At 45.5% G+C, this 19,092-nt stretch overlaps 1 protein-coding gene across 2 annotated transcripts; it reads left to right on the forward strand.

The window, feature by feature from the left end:
• Window positions 1-115: 115 nt before the first annotated feature.
• Window positions 116-12,649, forward strand: SMIM7 (small integral membrane protein 7). Of its 2 annotated transcripts, XM_043911084.1 has the most exons (5): window positions 116-523; window positions 606-647; window positions 1,142-1,194; window positions 5,698-5,788; window positions 11,561-12,649. In XM_043911084.1, the coding sequence occupies exons 1-5, from the start codon at window positions 432-434 to the stop codon at window positions 11,574-11,576; spliced, it is 294 nt and encodes a 97-aa protein (XP_043767019.1). In that variant the 5' UTR covers window positions 116-431; the 3' UTR covers window positions 11,577-12,649. The 2 variants fall into 2 exon arrangements, with proteins under 2 accessions (XP_043767019.1, XP_043767018.1); XM_043911083.1 differs by lacking the exon at window positions 606-647 and having other exon boundaries at window positions 274-523.
• Window positions 12,650-19,092: the final 6,443 nt, after the last annotated feature.

A 19,092-nucleotide genomic window follows, 5' to 3' on the forward strand; every position in this document is an offset into this window, starting at 1 on the left:
CTTCCAATCCATGACCCAATCCGGCCCTCATATGGCTCCGCCCCCGTTGGGTGACGTCACGTTATGGCCCCGCCCTTTCTTGGTTACGTTCAAGGCCTGGGGGCTCAGAGGTGAAGAATCTGCCTGCAATGCGGGACGTGTGGGTTCGAGCCCCGGGTCGGAAAGATTCCCGGAAGAAGGGAATGGCAACCCACTCCAGTATTCTTGCCTGGAGAAGTCCATGGACAGAGGCGCCTGAGGGGCTACAGTCCATGTGGTCACAAAAGAGTTGGATACGACTGAGCGACTAACACTTTCACTAACACTTTTCAAGCAAGGAGCGGCGCTGGCTCTTCCTTTAAGGGGCTTGGCCTGTAGAAGGCGGGACTCTGCCCGCCTTGGCCTTTGATTGGCTCACCCCTCTCCAGAGCTGCTTCCAGATTGGTTGGCTCATGTGTCTCTCCCCTCCCTCCCCGAGGTTTCCGCTTCCTGTTCTGACGGACTCTCCGGCCGTAACGATGATCGGAGACATCCTGCTGTTTGGGTAATTAGGAGGATCAGCGGATGGGACGTGAGGGCCCTGTACGGTGGGGGGAGGTCTAGGTAACCGTATTCTTCCTCTGCAGGACGCTGTTGATGAACGCTGGGGCGGTGCTCAACTTTAAGCTGTGAGTAGGCCGCGTTGGACCGTGGCTCCATCCGGGGGAACTGTAGCCCCGCCCCTGCGAGCGTGAGCCTGCCCTACGACCCCGGCCCCGCCCCCAAGTCCCGGCCTCTAGTTCCGCCTCCATTCGGGTCCGTCCTTCTACGACTCTCTGCGCCACCGCGACTTGAAATCCAGACTCTCAGTTCCCCCAGTATCCCTCTGCTCGCACCCATGAGAGCCTCAGGCCCGTCCGCCGAGAATCTCTTAGCCCTAACGTGTATCCTCAGCCCCGTATCTGGTACCCTCGGACCACCGCCTTCACCCCGTCGATGGCTGTAGTCATAGCTGTGATTGGCGGGGCAAGTGGTGTGGTCCAGGGAGGATCACTGAACTGCTCGAAGTCACAGCAAACCAGCGGTAGGGCTAGAATTCTCCTCTGAGCTGGGGATCAGGGCCTGGTGACCAAGTGATGTGTTTGTCCTATTGAAAATGGACGCTGTCTGCTTCTCTTTGTAGGAAAAAGAAGGACACGCAGGGCTTTGGGGAGGAGTCGAGGGAGCCCAGCACAGGTAAGGCCTCCTTTCAGGACTCTGAAATTGGTACATTTCGGAGAGGACAGTTTTTTCTCATCAGTTTTAAGTGTGTGTGGTGGAGGGTGGCCCGTTTGTGCTGTTCCTTCTACCCACCTTTGTCATCCACTTGTTTCTCTTACCAGGCCTCCTTGCATAGGTCAGCACTCACATCACTTTTTACAGTTATACTTTTCTTCAGTGTGTGCTATCATCTGGCTAATATCTGCTTCTCACACTTGATCTTAAGCTCCAGAAAAGAGGCTCCAACTTGTTTTGGCTTCCTTGCCTGCTTGAAGTTCCAATATTCCAGTGTGAATGAATGAATATCCTCACAAATAGGTATTATCTTCAGAATGCTGTTGTTATTGTTTAGTCGTTAAGCTGTGTTCAGCTCTTTGCAGCCTCATGAACCAGAGCCCCCCCCACAGGGCCCCCACAGGCTTCTCTGTTCATGGATTCTCCAGGCAAGAATATTGGAGTGGGTTCAGAATGCTGTAGACCTGTTTAATTTTCAATTAGATTAATTTAATGTTCAATTAGATTAGCTTTCAAATGAGCCAGGAGATGTCATAGAAAAATTCAGATGTAAATCAGAACGTTCTACAACTTGGAGTTCAAGAGACCTTTTGGCATCTGTTGAATGGGAGTTGAGAAGCAGACCCCATCAAAGTGGGGCCTGTGGACTCTAGCTTATCCCAGCCTCCGCCCCCTTATCTTTATAGCCTTTTACCTGCCTGGCCCCTGGTGGCCCTTGAATGTATACTTGCAGCTGCTGCTGCTGCTAAGTTACATCAGTCGTGTCCAACTCTGTGTGACCCCATAGACGGCAGCCCACCAGGCTCCCATCCCTGGGATTCTCCAGGCAAGAATACTGGAGTGGGTTGCCATTTCCTTCTCCAGTGCATGAAAGTGAAAAGTGAAAGTGAAGTCGCTCAGTCATGTCCGACTCTTCGCGACCCCACGGACTGTAGCCTACCAGGCTCCTCCGTCCATGGGATTTTCCAGGCAGGAGTACTGGAGTGGGGTGCCATTGCCTTCTCCAATACTTGCAGCTAAATTGACTCATATAACTATTTGGAGTCTAATGGGACCTGTACCTGACTATTGTATCCATTCATCCACTCATTTACCTAGCATTTGTTGAGTTCCTGCTATATACTAGCTACTGTGCTGAATGCTGGGAACACAGGAGGGAACAAGACATGTAATTCCTGCCTTTGGGTTGTAGTTGCACCGAGTGGGACAAACAGTTTCTCAACAAAGAGCGGACAGTGAAGGAGAAGATGTCAGGGGAGGATAGCAATGGGGTTGCTGCTCCGGCTTCCTTGTGTGGAGGGAAGGCCCTCTGAGGAGGTGGCATTGGAGCCAAGGTCGTAGGTGCTATGATGGAGCATTGCATGGGGGCAACAGGAACCCTGAGGAGCTGTGACTCTGAACAGACAGTCTGACAGCTCTCCTTTCTCAGCAGCTTGCCTGGTGGTGGTTGCCTTGTTAGGTTCTTCCTACAGGTACTTCATTCCACCTCTGTTTCTAAAAGGTAAGGAGAATTTTCCTGTGTTACAGATGAGGAAACTGAGGCTCAGAAATATAGCTCAACTTTTTTGTGGCCACCCAGCAAATCAGTGACAGCATGAGGATTTGAGCCTGGGTTTTTCTGTCTCCAGAGATTGTCCTCTCAAATCACTAGACTATCCATCTGTTCATTCATTTATACATGCAGGCATTCATTCAGCAGTTGTGTACGTTGCTTACCCACTATGTGGAAGGCACTATTTTAGCTTGGAGGTAGCAGGAGCATTGATGACAAGGATGGTCAGAACAGTGACTTTTCTCTGACTGGGGGCTTCTTGCAAGGCTCCTTCAAGCTAGGACTCTGTGTGGGCTGTTGCCCCTGCAGAGAATGCTCCTCTCTCTCCATCGTCTGCTTGGCTGACCCCTAATATCATAGTGCCTGCATTTATCGAGAGCATGCTATATAATGGGCGCTGTGCAGCAGCCTTCCCAGTCCCACATCGTCCCCATTTATACTGGAAGAAACTGGGGCACACATAGGCCCAGGTCGCCTGCGTGGAAGGGCAGTAAACTTCAGCCCATATTTAACATCCAAGCTTATGCACTTTCTCATTGAGACTTCTTCTGACCCCTTTCCCTCCTGACGCATGCCGGGTTGGGTACCACATTACAGATCCCACAGCACTCACAGTGAATAATCAGTTATGTGGTTACTTGTTTAGTATTTGTCCTCCCTGTGAGCTCCTTAGGGTGGGGATACCCATCTCATTCCTCCCTGTACCCCCTGAACTAGTGGCCTTTAGTCAGCCTTTGTTGAGAGGAAGAGAGGCCAGTTTTGTGATCCTGGGCTCAGAGAAGGGCCTCACCAAGCGGTGCCTTGCAGACGTCCTGGGGATGGACCTGTCTGACATTTGCAGTCCGTGCTGGGCCAACACTACAGAGGCTGTGTTACATGTCACTAACCCCGTGACTTGGACAATACTGTTGTTCAGTTGCTCAGTCGGGTCTGACTCTTTGCAACCCCATGGACTGCAACCCACCAGGCTCCTCTGTTTATGGGATTTTCCAGACAAGAATACTAGAGTGAGTTGCCATGCCCTCCTCCAGGGCATCTTCCCCACCCAGGGATCAAACCTACGTCTCCTGCGGCTCCTGCATTGCAGGTAGGTTCTTTACCGCTGAGCCACCAGGGAAACCCCTTTGGGCAGTGCTAGACTTGTCTAAACTATGTTGAGCAAGACCTTGTGCTGCTTTTGTGCTTGGATGGTGCAGCAGCGCCAAGTGGCCATCATGTTGGGTTGCTCTGGAAGTTTCTGGGCTCCTACCTGGTATTCCATACTTCCTAGACAGCCCTGGTCAGTGGATGGCACTTGGGGTGCCATCCTTGTAGAGCACCTCATCTGGATCCGTTCATCTCATTCTGGAGGCCTTAAGAGGCTGGGCAATCAACTCCAAACCCCAGAGGAAGGTTCTGGAACCCAGATCTCTGGAATCTTTTTTTTTTTTTCCTAATATTTATGTTTTTTGGTTGTGTCAGGTCTTAGCTGTGGCACACAAGATCTTCATTGTGGCATGTGGGATCTTTCATTGTGGTGCACAGGCTTCTCTCTAGTTGTGGTGTGTGGGCTCAGTAGTTGCAGCACATGGCCTTAGTTGCCCTGAGGCATGTGGGATCTTCTTGCCCCAACCAGGGGTCTAAGCTGCATCTCCTGTACTGGAAGGCAGATTCTTAATCCTTGGACCGCCAGGGAAGTCCCTCTGGAGTCTTCATGTACCAAATTCCCTCTCCTTGGAGTGGTTTCTATTCCTTGGCATCAGTGTATACTAGAGTAAGTCGTCACCAAAGCAGAACTCTCATTTTACTTGCCTGAATTACTATGCTTTTTCAGTTGTAAGGGGCTTCCCTGGTGGCTCAGATAGTAAAGAATTCATCTACAAAGCAGGAGACCAGGCTTCAATCCCTCGGTCGGGAAGATCCCCTGGAGGAGGGACTGGCTACCCACTCCAGTATTCTTGCCTAGAGAATTCTATGGACAGAGGAGCCTGGCAGGCTACAGTTCATGGAGTCAAACAGTTGGACACGACTGAGCAACTAACACTATCACTTCAGTTGTAAATACTGGAAACCAGCTCAGAACTCAAAATGTATAAAGCAAATTGAAACATCCAATGGTAGAATGGTCTTCAGACACATGTGGGTTCAGGGCTTAAAGCAGACCTGTAGCACGTAACCCTCCGCAGCTCTTCTTCCTCCAGGGTTGGTTTTACTGTCAGGCTGGCTTGTATTGATAAAGATGACCCTCGACCCACATTTTTTTTGTGGAGGGCCAGATCATAAATAGTTTAGGCTTTGTGGGCCATCAGTCTCTGGTGCAACAGTTCACCTCTGTGATTTGGAAGCCTCCATGGACAGTATGTAAATGAATAGGCATGGCTGTATTTTAATAAAGTTTTATTTACAGGCATTAAAATTTGAATTTTATGTAATTTCTTGTGTCTCACTAAATGCTTTGTTGATTTTTTTTTTTTTTTAATCTAAAAAAAAAAAATTTCTTCACTCCTGGGCTCTACTGAAGTAGGTAGCAGAGGCCAGTTTTGGCCTGTGGACCAGCCATGGTTTTCCAACCCCTACCTTAGAGAACTGGGCTTCCATTGTCACAGCCCAGCAACCCTGGGAGAAAGCAAGTGCCTCTTTCCCAGTAGTTGGGGCCAGAGTCCCAGGGCCAGCTCTCATTGGACAGATTTGGGTCACGTGCTTTCCACTGAGCCACTCAGAGGCTGGGGGCTTGGTCCTCTCCGGCTTGGTCAGTGGCAGCCATAGCCTGAGTGCTCAGGGTTGGGGAACAGAGGTGGCCCAAAGGAAAAGCCATGCTGCTGCTGGAATACGGGGGCAGTGGGTGTGGGGCGGGCAGGGACCTCAGAAGTACAGTGCAGTGGTGAAAACAGAAGTGTGAGCACTGCTTGTGAAAATGCTTTCTGACTTCCCAGGTGACAACATCCGGGAGTTCCTGCTGAGCCTCAGATACTTTCGAATCTTCATCGCCCTGTGGAATGTCTTCATGATGTTCTGCATGATCGTGTAAGTCCAGCCGTCATCATTGTTCCCAGTGTCGTTCTCTAGAATGATCCTCCTGATGGTTCTGTGTCCTCCCAGTCTTCACTTTTGTGTCATGCTTTCTGCTTTCAAAGTAACTCTCTACGCTCAAGAGGAAACTGGGGTCTACAGGAGTTAAACTATGTCCCTGCAGTCCAGGCTGAAGCTTTGATTAGAGCATGGCGTTCTCTAAGTCCTGGCTGCACCCGGTGCTTCGGCGGGAGCTGCCAAGAGATGACTTCCCTGGAGCCTGTGGCTCCATCACCTCTTGCCAGCTGTTTTGCTTAGCCTATGCTTGGCATTGGCCAAAGTGGAAAATACGGCTTGAGAGACCAGTTTGCTGCTGGGTTTTGCTCCCACCCTGCTGGAAGCCAGCAGAAGTGTATTCAGAATTTATTTCTGTTTTTTATGCCTATTTATATGTTCTCATTAGATGAAAAATATCCCGTTGGATTGGTTTTCCTTTCAGTGTCAGGGCCATAATTCCAATACTGCTGTTAATGAATTATGAGGTGCATAGTAAACAGACTCAGGGGGAAAAAAAACCAAGAGAATTGGGTTCTAGGGCATGCTGGGCCCATCCCTGTGTCCTTTCTGTAAAGAGGAAGAGAATGAAAAGTTGGCTGTCTTGAGTCATTGAGACGCTGAACTTAGGGTTGCTGGGTGGTCCTTGTGTCAGTCAAGTAGCTGTTTAAGGGGATGATTCTAGGATTTAGGAGGTCAGGCGAGCAGGGGTTTCTGTGCCACTGGAAAGTATTTTGGAGCCCAGAAAGAGGACTGTAAAGGGCACCTGACAAGTATTAGTCGTTCAGTTGTGTCTGACTCTTTGCGACCCCATGAACTGTAGCCTGCTAGGTTCCTCTGTCCATGGAATTCTCCAGATAATAATGCTGGAGTGAGTTGCAATACCCTTTTCCAGGGGATCTTCCTGACCTAGGGAGCAAACCCGGATCTCCTGCACTGCAGGCATATTCTCTAGTGTCTGAGCCACCAGAGAAGCCCAAAAATATGCCTAGAAAGGCCCCTTTGGGGAGTTTGGATGAGGCCTACCTAGGTACAAAGAGGGCTCATGAAGAGATCAAGGACTTTGCAATAGTGCAGGGAGTATAACTAAGTCCTCACAGAAAGTAGAAGTGTTGGGGAGCTTCTCCTTCATTCATTTTTTAGTATTTATTCTCAACTGTCTGTCGAGGGCTGTGCTCCAGGATTACATTTGAGACCGAAACAGCCATAGTCCCTGCCTTCAGTGAATGCACTGGTTGCTCAAACGGTCAAGAATCTGCCTGCAATGCAGGAGACCCAGGTTCAAACTGTGGATCAGGAAGATCCACTGGAGAAGGAAATGGCAACCCACTCCAGTATTCTTGCCTGGAAAATCCCACAGATGGAGGAGCCTGGCGGGCTACAGCCCATGGGGTCGCAAAGAGTCAGACACAACTGAGCGACTAACATCTTTCTCTCAGTGAATGCACAGAATAGCAGGGGCATAGCAAGAAAATAGGAAAAAAATCAATTGCAAGGTGGAGAATTGAAGGGGGAGGCTCCCAGTTTAGGATGGTCAGGGAGAGGCTAAGAAGATGCCATTGAAATCAAGACCTAAAGAACGAGAGGAAATCTGCCATTTGCAGAGCTGGAGAGAGGTGTAGTAGTGCCGGAAGTGGCCTGGGCAGAGGAGAACTCGGGGTGTTTTCATCATTTTCTCTGTCCATTGGCTTCATCATCCTTTCTTACCTGACCAGCTTTCTTCACTACTTGTCTGCTGGCTTGTGACCATCAGGATGGTAGCCTCAGGCTTCGTAACCTCTCAGCTCAGCCCAAGGCTAGCTTAGCCAGTAGCCCAGGATCCTGATTTTGATTGTGACTTTATAGATCCCTGACCTAGGCCAGCTCTTTCAGCCTGTGCTCTGAGTGAGGGACGCTTCTGTCCAGAAAGGGCTCTGTCAGAGAGGCAGCAACTAGCTTTTTCAGGTTTTTAAAAAGTGGAAATCACCTAAATCTCCAAGAACAGAAGAGTCAGGTAGCTGAAAAGATACTCATAAGACCAATGGTGATGACACCATCACTGATAACATGTCTACACAGAATTTTCTTTTCTTCTTTTTGGCCATGCTGCATGGTTTGTGGGATCTTAGTTCCCCAACCAAGGATAGAACCTGGGCCCTCGGGAGTGAGAGTGTAGAGTCCTAACCACAGGACTGTCAGGGAATTCTGCCTCCCTACTCCCAGCCACACACACACTCAGGAAAATGTTTAGAAAATAAAGAAGGTAGGTACCTGTAGGTACACTCTAGTATCACACTCTGGCATTGTGACTTACACACAGTAACACTGAATAAATGCTGAATGAGTGAGGGAGGGAAGTAACTGCCAGTGAAGAATCAGAAGGATCTAGTCCAGCCTGTCCACTGAGGTAACCATGCTGTGGAAGTCAGCGGGTCCAAGGGGATGGTTCACCATTCTGTACACTCACTTTTGTAATTGTTGGAGCTGAGCTCAGAAATTTTTTAAAAGTCCTAAAAAGCTTGAATCAACCCTGATTTTCATTGGAAGGACTGATGCTGAAGCTGAAGCTCCAATACTTTGGCCGCCTGATGCGAAAAGCTGACTCATTGGAAAAGACCCTGATGTTGGGAAAGATTGAGAGCAGGAGAAGGGGGCAACAGAGGATGAGATGGTTGGATGGCATCATCGACTCAATGGACATGAGTGCGCTAACTCCAGGAGATAGTGAAGGTCAGGGAAACCTGAAGTGCTGCAGTCCATGGGGTCGCAAAGAGTCAGACATGACATAGTGACTGAACAACAACAACAAAATGCGTGAAATACAGGGAGAGATGGAGAAGGCAATGGCAACCACTCCAGGACTCTCGCCTGGAAAACCCCGAGGACGGAGGAGCCTGCTGGGCTGCAGTCAATGGGGTCACAGAGAGTCGGACACGACTGAGCGACTTCACTTCACTTCACTTCACAGGGAGAAAGGTGTCTGAATGTTTAGAGACCAAGGACACTGGTATCTGCACCTTTGAAATATATCCAAAATTATGTAGATGGATAATTGGGTAGATAAATGGATGGATACATGGTAAAGTGAAGTGTTAATTGCAGAATGTAGGTGGTGTGTTTGTGGGTGTTTGCTGAACTGTCCTTTTAACTCTTCTTTATGTTGAAATATTTGTAAAAAATTATGGGCAGGGAAAGACAGGGAGAAAAGGAAAGTGTCAAACCATGGAAAAAGATTTTAAGTAAAACGTGGAAGTCAGTCTTCACAATTCAGTATTTTGTAGTATTTTCATATGGTTGTGCAGTGGTCACCTCTAATTCTAGAATGTTTTCATCCACCCCAAGGGACACCCACTACCCATTAAGCAGTTCCTTCCCATTCGTCCCTTTCCCACCCTTAAGCAGCCACTGATCTCCTTTCCGTCTCTAATGGACTTGCCTGTCCTGCATATTTCACACTGAAGGAATCATATATGGCTTTTTGTGTCTGGCTGCCTTCATTCAGAATAGTTTCTTCTACGTTCTTCCATCTTGTAGTGTGTGTCACTATTTCATTTCTTTCTATGACTGAATAATAGTCCATTGTATTGATATGCCACAGTTTGCGCATCAGTTGGTGGATATTTGAGATGTTCCCACTTTTTGACTATTTTGAATAATGCTGATACAAACATTTGTGTACAAGTGTTTATGCGGACTTAAGTTTTCAGATCTCTGGTATATACCCAGGAGTGGAATTGCTGGGTCATATGGTAACTATATTTATCCTTTTGAGGAACCGCCAGACTCTTTTTCAAAGTGGCTCAGCAATTTACATTCCCACTAGCAGTGTCTGATGGTTCCAATTTCTGCATGACCTTGCTAATGCTTGTTATTGTCAATCTTTTTGATTATAGCCTTCCTAATGGATGTGAAGGTTGATTTACAAGTTAATGTAATTGTAATTAACTTGTAATGATTTACAAGTTAATGACATTGAACTGTTGGCCATTTGTCTATCTTCTTTGGTGAAATGTCTGTTTAGATCTTTTGCCAGTTTTTAGTTGGATTATTACTGAAGTTGTAATTGTAGGGGTTCTTTTTGCATTCTGGATACCAGTTCCTTATCAGGTAAATGATTTGAAAGTATTTCCTCCCATTTGGTGGACCGTCTTTTCTGTTTCTTGATGTGTCATCTGAAGCGCAAATTCGACAAATTTGATGAAGTCCAGTGTGTCTGTTTCTTTTGTCGCTGGTACTTTTTATGTTATAGCCTCAAGGTCATTGCCTCATCCAAGGCTTCCCTGGTGGCTCAGATGGTAAAGAGTCCACCTGCAATGGTTGGACTGGTTCGATCCCTGGGTCAGGAAGGTTCCCCTGGAGAAGAGAATGGCAGCCTACTCCAGTATTCTTGCCTGGAGAATTCCATGGACAGAGGCAGGCCAGAGGAGCCTACAGTCCATGGGTCACAAAGAGTCAGATACGACTTTCACTTCACTTTTCAACCCGAGGTCACAAGGACTTTCACCTAAAAGTTTCTTGTAGATGTTTTATAGTTTTAATAATTAGGTCTGTGATCCATTTTGCGTTGACTTTTGTGTATGGTGTGAGGTAGGGATCCAGCTTCTTGGTTTGTCTGCTGTGTGACCCAGTTGTTCCTGCCCCATCTGTTGTTGGTTTTTCAAATAACCTTTTTATCTTGGAAAGAGTTAGGTTTATAGAAATGTTGCAAAGAAAATACAGAGAATTCCCTTATACTATTAATTGACAGCACAAGGGTTAGGGGAGTCGAGTCTCCTCGGAGTTGAAAATCCAAGTATAAGTTTACAGTTGGTCCTCCATATCCGTAGTCCTTCATCCACAGATTCAGCCAACCTTGGATTGTGTAGTACTGCAATATTTACAGTTGAAAAAAATCCACAGAGTCAGCCAAGCTTGGATCTGTAGTACTGCAGTATTTACTGTTGAAAAAAATCCAGTCAGCCAACTTTGGATCATGTAGTAGTGCAGTGTTTACTGTTGAACAATCCAGTCAACCAAACCTTAGATCCTATAGTACTGCAGTATTTACTATTGGGAAAAAAAAAATCCACATATAAGTGGTCTGGTACATGTTCGAACCTGTGTTGTTCAAGAGTCAACTGTGTTTATTTTTAACGACTCTGTAGTTTTCCCCTGTAGGCCTGTGTCGTAACCTATATACCCATTCCCGAACTTCATGAACATTTACACAGTTCCTAGGCCTCTCCTGTTCCAGATTTTTTCAGTTAACAGTTCCCTAATAATTGTTTACTCAAAGATCTTTTTCATTTATGAAAGTCACCACTGACTTGCAGTGATAGAGCATGGGCTAAAATAAAATGTAGATACTTTTTAGAAGAGTTACCTTTTTTAAAGTGTACAGTTGAGTGTTAAGTGTGTTTACACTGTTGTGTAATAAAGTTACTTGTAAAATCAGAAAGTGGTGTAAAATAATCTTAGTAATAGTATGTGGCTGACTCTTTGCAATCCCATGGACTGTAGCCCATCAGGCTCCTCTGTCCATGGAATTTTCCAGGCAAGAGTACTGAAGTGGGTTGGTATTTCCTACTCTAGGGGATCTTCCCAACCCAGGGATTGAACCTGCCTCTCTGAGTCTCCTGCATTGGCAGGTGGGTTCTTTACTACTAGTGCCACCTGGGAAGCCCTTAGTAATGGTAAACAGAAAATATTTCCTGACAGTGTTTTCAAGGTTACAGCTTCCCATCCTCATGGAGGTTTGCCCTCTAATTTTTCCAGGCTGTTTGGTTCCTGAGCTCCAGATGCAGAACCAAGAATACACCTTCTCAGAGCCTCTGTTCCTCCGTTCCTGACAACTTCAAGAATGTTCCTGACCAGAAACCGAGTGACCTTCCCAGAAAGTCCAAGCTTGTGGTGGGTGGAAAAAATGTTCGCCAAGATGCACATGGTTTCCCAGCCACATCACTGTTTTCTTTTCAAAGATGTTTTTGCTTTGATCGCTGCCTTGAAATGCTGTCTACTTAAAGAGTCTGAGGAGAGTGTATGTAAAGGGCTGGGACAATGTTGCATTCCCCAAAGATAAAAGAAGCTATTTAATCAGAGCAGAATCTCTCTTCTACCAGGCTTTCCCGGGAAACCCGTTTCTGTGTCTTTTTTGGTTTATTTTTAATAACCATCCTTTTTTGGTTTGAGTTATACAGATTTGTAAAAATCTTTCTTATCCAGGGATCTGAGGCAGAAAGGTTGGCTTTTCAGTTTGATGCAGCCTCTCATTGGACTGTGTTTGTGACGACTGAGCAAGTTCATTGTTGCTGGTTCAGGTCCAGATTCCTTCCCCATCACAGTGGGCTGTGCTCGGCCACCCCGTGCCACTAAGGTTGCCCCAGGACTTCAAGGGTGAAGTATTATGGGTTCCCATGGAAGAGAGGTGCAGAGCAGTTGGCAGGGCTGATGGGGGTTTTATGAGAAACTTTGCCTTGCCTGGAAGTCCTCTATTAAAGTAACTTTTGGGGACCATTAATTGTAGAGTTTTTAGAATGAGAGTGATTTATGTGGTGGTACTGGGATCCAGTTCTGAAAGCTTGGGTTTTGGGGTCTGCTTTTTAAGTGGATGATTTCAAGATTGACAAACAATAAGCCTCGTTTGAGGAAATACAGCATTTTGCACAGAAGCTTCTTTGAATCCGAGTCCGAATTTAATCACCAACATGGCCGTCTGGTGGTGAGCACCCGGATCCTACAGGTGTTGGTTTATTTGGTGTGATGTGTGAAATCCAAGCTTGTAGGTAACCTGGTGGGAGGAAAAAATAAATATGCAGGCTTTTAGAACTAAGTAGAATTGAAAATAAAGCTCATTTCTAAAAAGGACCTTTTGTTTATACATTTTTTTAACCAAGAAGTTGACTTTCTTATTTTACTCATTATTTTTTTGTTACTGTCATTGGGCTGTTTAAAAGTTATTTTATTGAGGTAGAGTTGATTTAAAATGTTGTGTTAATTTCTACTATAGAAGTTGACTTTCAGTTTGAGTTGTTGCAGATTACATTGTGGGAAACAGCTAGGGTTTGTCGTCTTATGGAGGCTTTCAAAAAGTTAGAAAAGAAGCATTGTTAGATATTCCTTTTCAGATTTTGTTCAGTATATATTGGGCAAGAATTGGGCAATCAAGATTTTGATGGGCTGCACCTGAAAGAATAGAACGAGTGAGAGATAATGGAGGGGATTTTCTAGGCCAGGTTCGCAATCACTTATCCTGTTGCTTAGCTAATTCATTCTGTTGGGTTGGCCAAAATTTCTTTCGGGTTTCTCCATAACATCTTACAGAAGAACCTAAACAAACTTTTTGGCCATCCCAATACTTCATTGCTTCTGTAATTTATTCCCTGATCAAATCCAGGTTGAGCATCATCCCGTGGTTTGTAAGTTGCGGGGAATGAGACTGCTGAATTGAGCTTCACCCAAGCTGGTGTCCTCGTCAGCAGGAACAGACGTGCCAAGATCTTGGCTGGTCAGTCCTCAAGCCATATGAATGGTGCGAGGAAACCTCTCTGCCTTATTCAGACCCGATGCTGAGGTTTCAATGAAGCGAGGCATTTGTGCATTGCGGAGATGAATCGAACTCAGAGAAGAGAATGCGGTCATTGAGATTTTGCTTCAATAGTTGTATTTTTCTCTGGAGAACTATTATCTCATTGTTCAGTTCTTATAAGCAATGGAGCTTTGGGGGATGCACATCAAAGGCTTTTGTACATTTTTAAAGTGGCAACTCGTGGATGTGTATCTTTAGGAAGCTTTTCAAGAACCCACGTTAGCACCAAAGCTTACCTGAGTTTGAGTTTAGGGTGCATAGGGTCCTACAGCATGCAAGTGCTTGTGTTCTGAGTCTGGTAGATATGGGTTCAAATCCAATCTCTGTGTCTTGCCAATGGGGCCTTGACTGATTGCTTCTTCCATAAAAGCCTCCCTGTAAGCTCCTTCTTCCTTGACTGATTGCTTCTTCCCTGTAAGCCTTCCCTTAAGCCATTTTAAAGAGTTTTCACATCTTTAAAATGGGCTTGGGGGAAGAAAAAAGGGGGAGAAGTTTCTTGGTGGTCTAGTGGTTAAGATTTTGCACGTTCACCACTGTGCTCCCAGGTTCAATCCCCAGTTGGGAAACGAGGATCCCCCAAGTCAAGTGGTGTGACCAAAAAAAAACATGGGCTGAGAGTCAAGCCTCCCAGGTTTGTTGTAAGGTTCGGTCAACCTGAAGGTGGGCCACGTGCTTGACTGGGTGGCACCCAGTCAGCACTCAGGACTCGTGTGTCCTCACTGCCTGAATTTTCTCTCTTCTTGCCTTCATTCATTCATACAGTCCCCACACAGACTGTGAAAAGAGCACTCACATGATTCTAAAAAACTGGAAGCAACGTCCAGCATGGGAAACCTTTTCATGTCTTCCCATTCCTTTTCTAGCATTTTCCTTATACATACTGGTAGTTTCTACAGTGGATAAGGCAATTTGGGTTCTGCTGGTTTCTTTTTTTTAAATTGAAATATAGTTGATTTCTAATGTTACAGGTAGATAGCAACGTGATTCAGTTATATACATATCTATATATTCTTTTTTCTGATTCTTTTCCATTATGTAGTTCTCTGTGCTATACGACAGGGCCTTGTTGTTTATCTCTTTTGTCTATAGTAGCGTGTATCTTAATCCCAAACTCCTCATTAATTCCTTTCCCCCTTGGTAGCCATAGTTTTGTTCTCTGTATCTCTGAGCCTCTGCTGTTTTCATTTCAGCACTTCCTTCATATTTTCTGGGCTGCCAGAGAGGTCTCATCGTTCTGGTTTTTAATTCCCGTGGAGCGTCGATAAACCTCACTCTCACCTTGCCCTCTCACGTACACTTTGAACTGTACTGTGTCCGCGGTTATAAATGCTACCGTGGTCACCACTGTGTGACCTCGGCTGGCTCCCTCACTGGTCGTTCCCAGGACACCCGGGAAGGTTTCACTGCCAGGCGCCACCGCTGGAGCTTTTGTTCGTTTTATTTTCTTTAAAAGTTTCTTACTACCAATGCCCGTTCATTGTAGAAAAATTATGAAGTACAGCTTTGCTATAAGGGAAAAAATCACCCATAATCACTTTCGCCCAGCGAGTATCACTCTGGGTACACATCCTTCTGGCTCCTTTTCCACACGTGTGCATTGGGGGTGGTAGATACCTTTTCTCTACATAAACGGGATCTGTGTATCTTCTGGCCTGCTTTCCTCACCTAATGATACGACCACATTTCTGCATTTTTTCTCGCTATAATACCATTCTTATTAATTGCAAGTAAGCCAAGTGTGGACATACCATAATTAATTTAACTGGTCCCCAGCTGATGGAGACTTGAGTTGTCTTTAGTTTTTGAGTGTTATAAATAACACAGCAGTGGACATCTCAGTGTATCATCCCTAGTGGTTTTCTGGAGTCACTTTAAAAAAGAGTTTCTACTCCATATCTTATAATAACTTATAATGGAAAAGAATCTGAAAAAGAATACACACACAAACACACACACACACATATATAATGGAATCACTTTGCTGTACGCTTGAAACTAACACAACATTGTAAATTCACTATACTTCAGTTAAAAAAAAACCTGATATCAAAAAAAGATAGGATGGTAAAATGACTAAACTTATTATAGAAACTTTCATATAAAAAAACACAAACATTTTAACAGCTTTAGGCTAAGAACTGCCCCCACCCCTAGAAATGCATCTTAGACACCTTACTTCTTGTCTTTTGTTAATGTTCATTTGCTCCTATGGTATGTATTGTTTACGCATACGTACATAATGCTTAACATACATACCAAAGAACTTGGTTCTAAGTCCCTGTCATCTGTGACTGGGAGCAGTGTCTGGCACTTAAGCAGATTAAATTTGCTTAAGCTGTGAGCAAGGATGAGGTTTTCAGCTCCACCCAGATAACTGTCTCAGGCAACAGCAGCTGACTTCATACCAGCTGGCTTTCCACCTTAGCCTTGATAGTTAACCATCTTCGATTCAGTCCAGTTCAGTCGCTCAGTCGTGTCCGACTCTTTGCATACCCTATGGATCGCAGCACGCCAGGCCTCCCTGTCTATCACCAACTCCCAGAGTTTACTCAAACTCATGTCCATTGAGTTGGTGATGCCATCCAACCATCTCATCCTCTGTCATCTCCTTCTCCTCCTGCCTTCAATCTTTCCCAGCATCAGGGGCTTTTCCAGTGAGTCAGTTCCTCACATCAGGTGGCCAAAGTATTGGAGTTTCAGCTTCAACATCAGTCCTTCCAATGAATATTCAGGACTGATTTGCTTAAGGATGGACTGGTTGGATCTCCTTGCAGTCCAAGGGACTCTCAAGAGTCTTCTCCAACACCACGATTCAAAAGCATTAATTCTTTGGCACTTAGCTTTCTTTATAGTCCAACTCTGACATCCATACATGACTACTGGAAAAACCATAGCCTTGACTAGACAGACCTTTGTTGGCAAAGTAATGTCTCTGTTTTTTAATATGCTGTCTAGGTTGGTCATAACGTTTCTTCCAAGGAGCAAGCATCTTTCAATTTCATGGCTGCAATCACCATCTGCAGTGATTTTGGAGCCCAAAAAAATAAAGTCTGCTACTGTTTCTGCATTTATTTGCCATGATGGGACCAGATGCCATGATCTTAGTTTTCTGAATGTTGAGTTTTAAGCCAGCTTTTTCACTGTCCTCTTTTACTTTCATCAAGAGGCTCTTCAGTTCTTTGCTTTCTGCCATAAGGGTGGTGTCCTCTGCATATCCGAGGTTATTGATACTTCTCCTGGCAATCTTCATCCCAGCTTGTGCTTCATCCGGCCCAGCATTTCTCATGATGTACTCTGCATATAAGTTAAATAAGCAGGGTGACAATATACAGCCTTGATGTACTCCTTTTCCTATTTGGAAACAGTCTGTTCCATATCCAGTTCTAACTGTTGCTTCTTGACGTGCATACAGATTTCTCAGGAGGCAGGTCAGGTGGTCTGGTATTCCCATCTCTTTCAGAATTTTCCACAGTTTGTTTTGATCCACACAGTCAAAGGCTTTGGCATATTCAATAAAGTAGAAGTAGATATTTTTCTGGAACTCTCTTGCTTTTTCAGTGATCCAGCGGATGTTGGCAATTTGATCTCTGGTTCCTCTGCCTTTTCTAAATCCAGTTTGAACATCTAGAAGTTCACGGTTCATGTACTGTTAAAGCCTGGCTTGGAGAATTTTGAGCATTACTTTGCTAGCATGTGAGATGAATGCAATTGTGCGGTAGTTTGAGCATTGTTTGGGATTGCCTTTCTTTGGGATCTTAACCACCATCTAAGTAATAAATAAATGCCATTGCTTGCCCTGGAGCATGTCACATTGAGCTGCTGCCTAAAGTGAGAAGCCACACATGTGAAGATTGAAAAGAAGGTAGAAATTTGCGACAGCAGCTCTGGCTGCAAACTTTGGGGTTCATATTGGATATCCCATTTTGCTCGTCCACCCTTGCCATCTTAGGAGTGAATTCCATCCTTCCTTTCTGTGGATTTCTCATTGCACTGCAGTTCCAGATGCTCTAGAGCAGAACTTGAAAACTGGCCCACCAGCCAAGTCTGGCTCACTGTTTGTTTTTATTAATAAAGTTTTATTGGTATCCAGCCATGCCCCTTTGGGTATGCGCTGTCAATGACTGCTTTCCTGCTTCAATGGCAGAGTTGCAACAGAGACTGACCCATAGAGCTGAAAATATTGCCAGTCTTGCCCATTTACAGGACAGATTCGCTGACCCCTGAGCTGAGGAGTGATGGAGTCTCAAGGTGCCCCTTCCTCCCAAAGCGACTCTGGTGAAGTCATCTGCATGCCTTGTGGTCTATATGTTAATAAAGATATTTGCAAACCTGCTGGAAAATGGACCTGGCCATTTTCAAGTGATGTGGTTCACAGAGCAGACCCAGTTTTACTTCCCTGGATAGTTAGGGGAGAAGACGTTGCCGGGCTCCCTGGGATTCCTCTTAAGCAGCTGCAGGAGATGTGATAATGAGACTGGCTCTCCTCTGAAGTGGTTAGATTTGAAAAGCCAGGGAGGCGTTTCCTGTTCATGTCAAGCATTTTCATTAGCTCCTTCTTAACCAAATCTGAGTTCACGAAAGATTTGACAAACTATCTAATGTTTTTGTATGTTGATGCAAGACATGTGCTGTTTGTGTATAAAGCAAAAGTCATGCTATTAAAAAAAAATGTGTGTGGGGGGGCACTTCCCTGGTGGTCCAGTGGCTAAGACTCCATGCTCCCAGCGCAGGGGGCCTGGGTTTGATCCCCGGTCAGGGAGCTAGATCCCACATGCTTCAACTAAAGCCCAGCATAGCCAAATAAATAATAAAAATAAAACATAAATATTTTAAGGAAAAGATATAAATTCTACTTTGGGGGTTGTTTTCTCCATTCCCTTGATTTTCATTATGCAGAGGAAGGCACTTTATCCCCTTCAAGCCCGTTTTTGGCCCTTGAGAGTTCCTGGAAAGGAGTCTGGTTAATAGCAAGTGTTCCTGGATGAGAAATTGGGCAAAAGGATCTGTAGCAAAATTCAAAGTCTACATTTTTCAGTAAGAAAACAGCAAGAGCTCATCAGTGTCTGGCTCCATGGCTTTCTTTCTGATCAGTTGGTTGGTTTGGGGTTGGACCAGGGCCTGGCAGGCTACTTCCCACATCTGGCTTCCCTCCTGTCCTTTTGCTGCCCGCCACCTGTCTCTTCATGGTCCAGGAGGTGGAATGGTATGTTTTTAAGTGGTTGAAAAGCAAATCAAGACGCAAATGGAAAGGAAATTCATGTTTTTCATCCATTAAGTTTTATGGGAACTTTGTCCCACCCATTTGCTTGTGTATCATCAGTGGATGCTTTCAAACTGCAAGGACAGATTTGAGTCCTTGAGACAGAGACCATCTGACCTACAAAACTGAACATGTTCACTGGCTGACCATTTACAGAAAGGTTGCTAGTCCCTGGACTGGACAATTAAAAACCAAAAGGATGTATTATGGATGGATCTTCCTCATTTGTGTCTAGTTTGCATTAGTGTCAGTGGCTGTTAGTGGTAGAGATGGGCTTCCAGGTGGTGCTAGAGGTAAAGAACCCACCTGCCAATACAGGAGGCGTAAGAGACTTGAGTTCAGTCCCTGGGTCTGGAAGATTCCCTGGAGGAGGAAAGGGCAACCTACTCCAGTATTCTTGCCTGGAGAATCCCCATGGATAGAGGAGCCTGGCGGGCTACAGTCCATGGGGGCCACAAAGAG

The sequence above is a fragment of the Cervus elaphus genome, chromosome 9 (assembly GCF_910594005.1).
Source record: "Cervus elaphus chromosome 9, mCerEla1.1, whole genome shotgun sequence".
In the NCBI taxonomy this organism is placed as follows: Eukaryota; Metazoa; Chordata; class Mammalia; order Artiodactyla; family Cervidae; genus Cervus; species Cervus elaphus.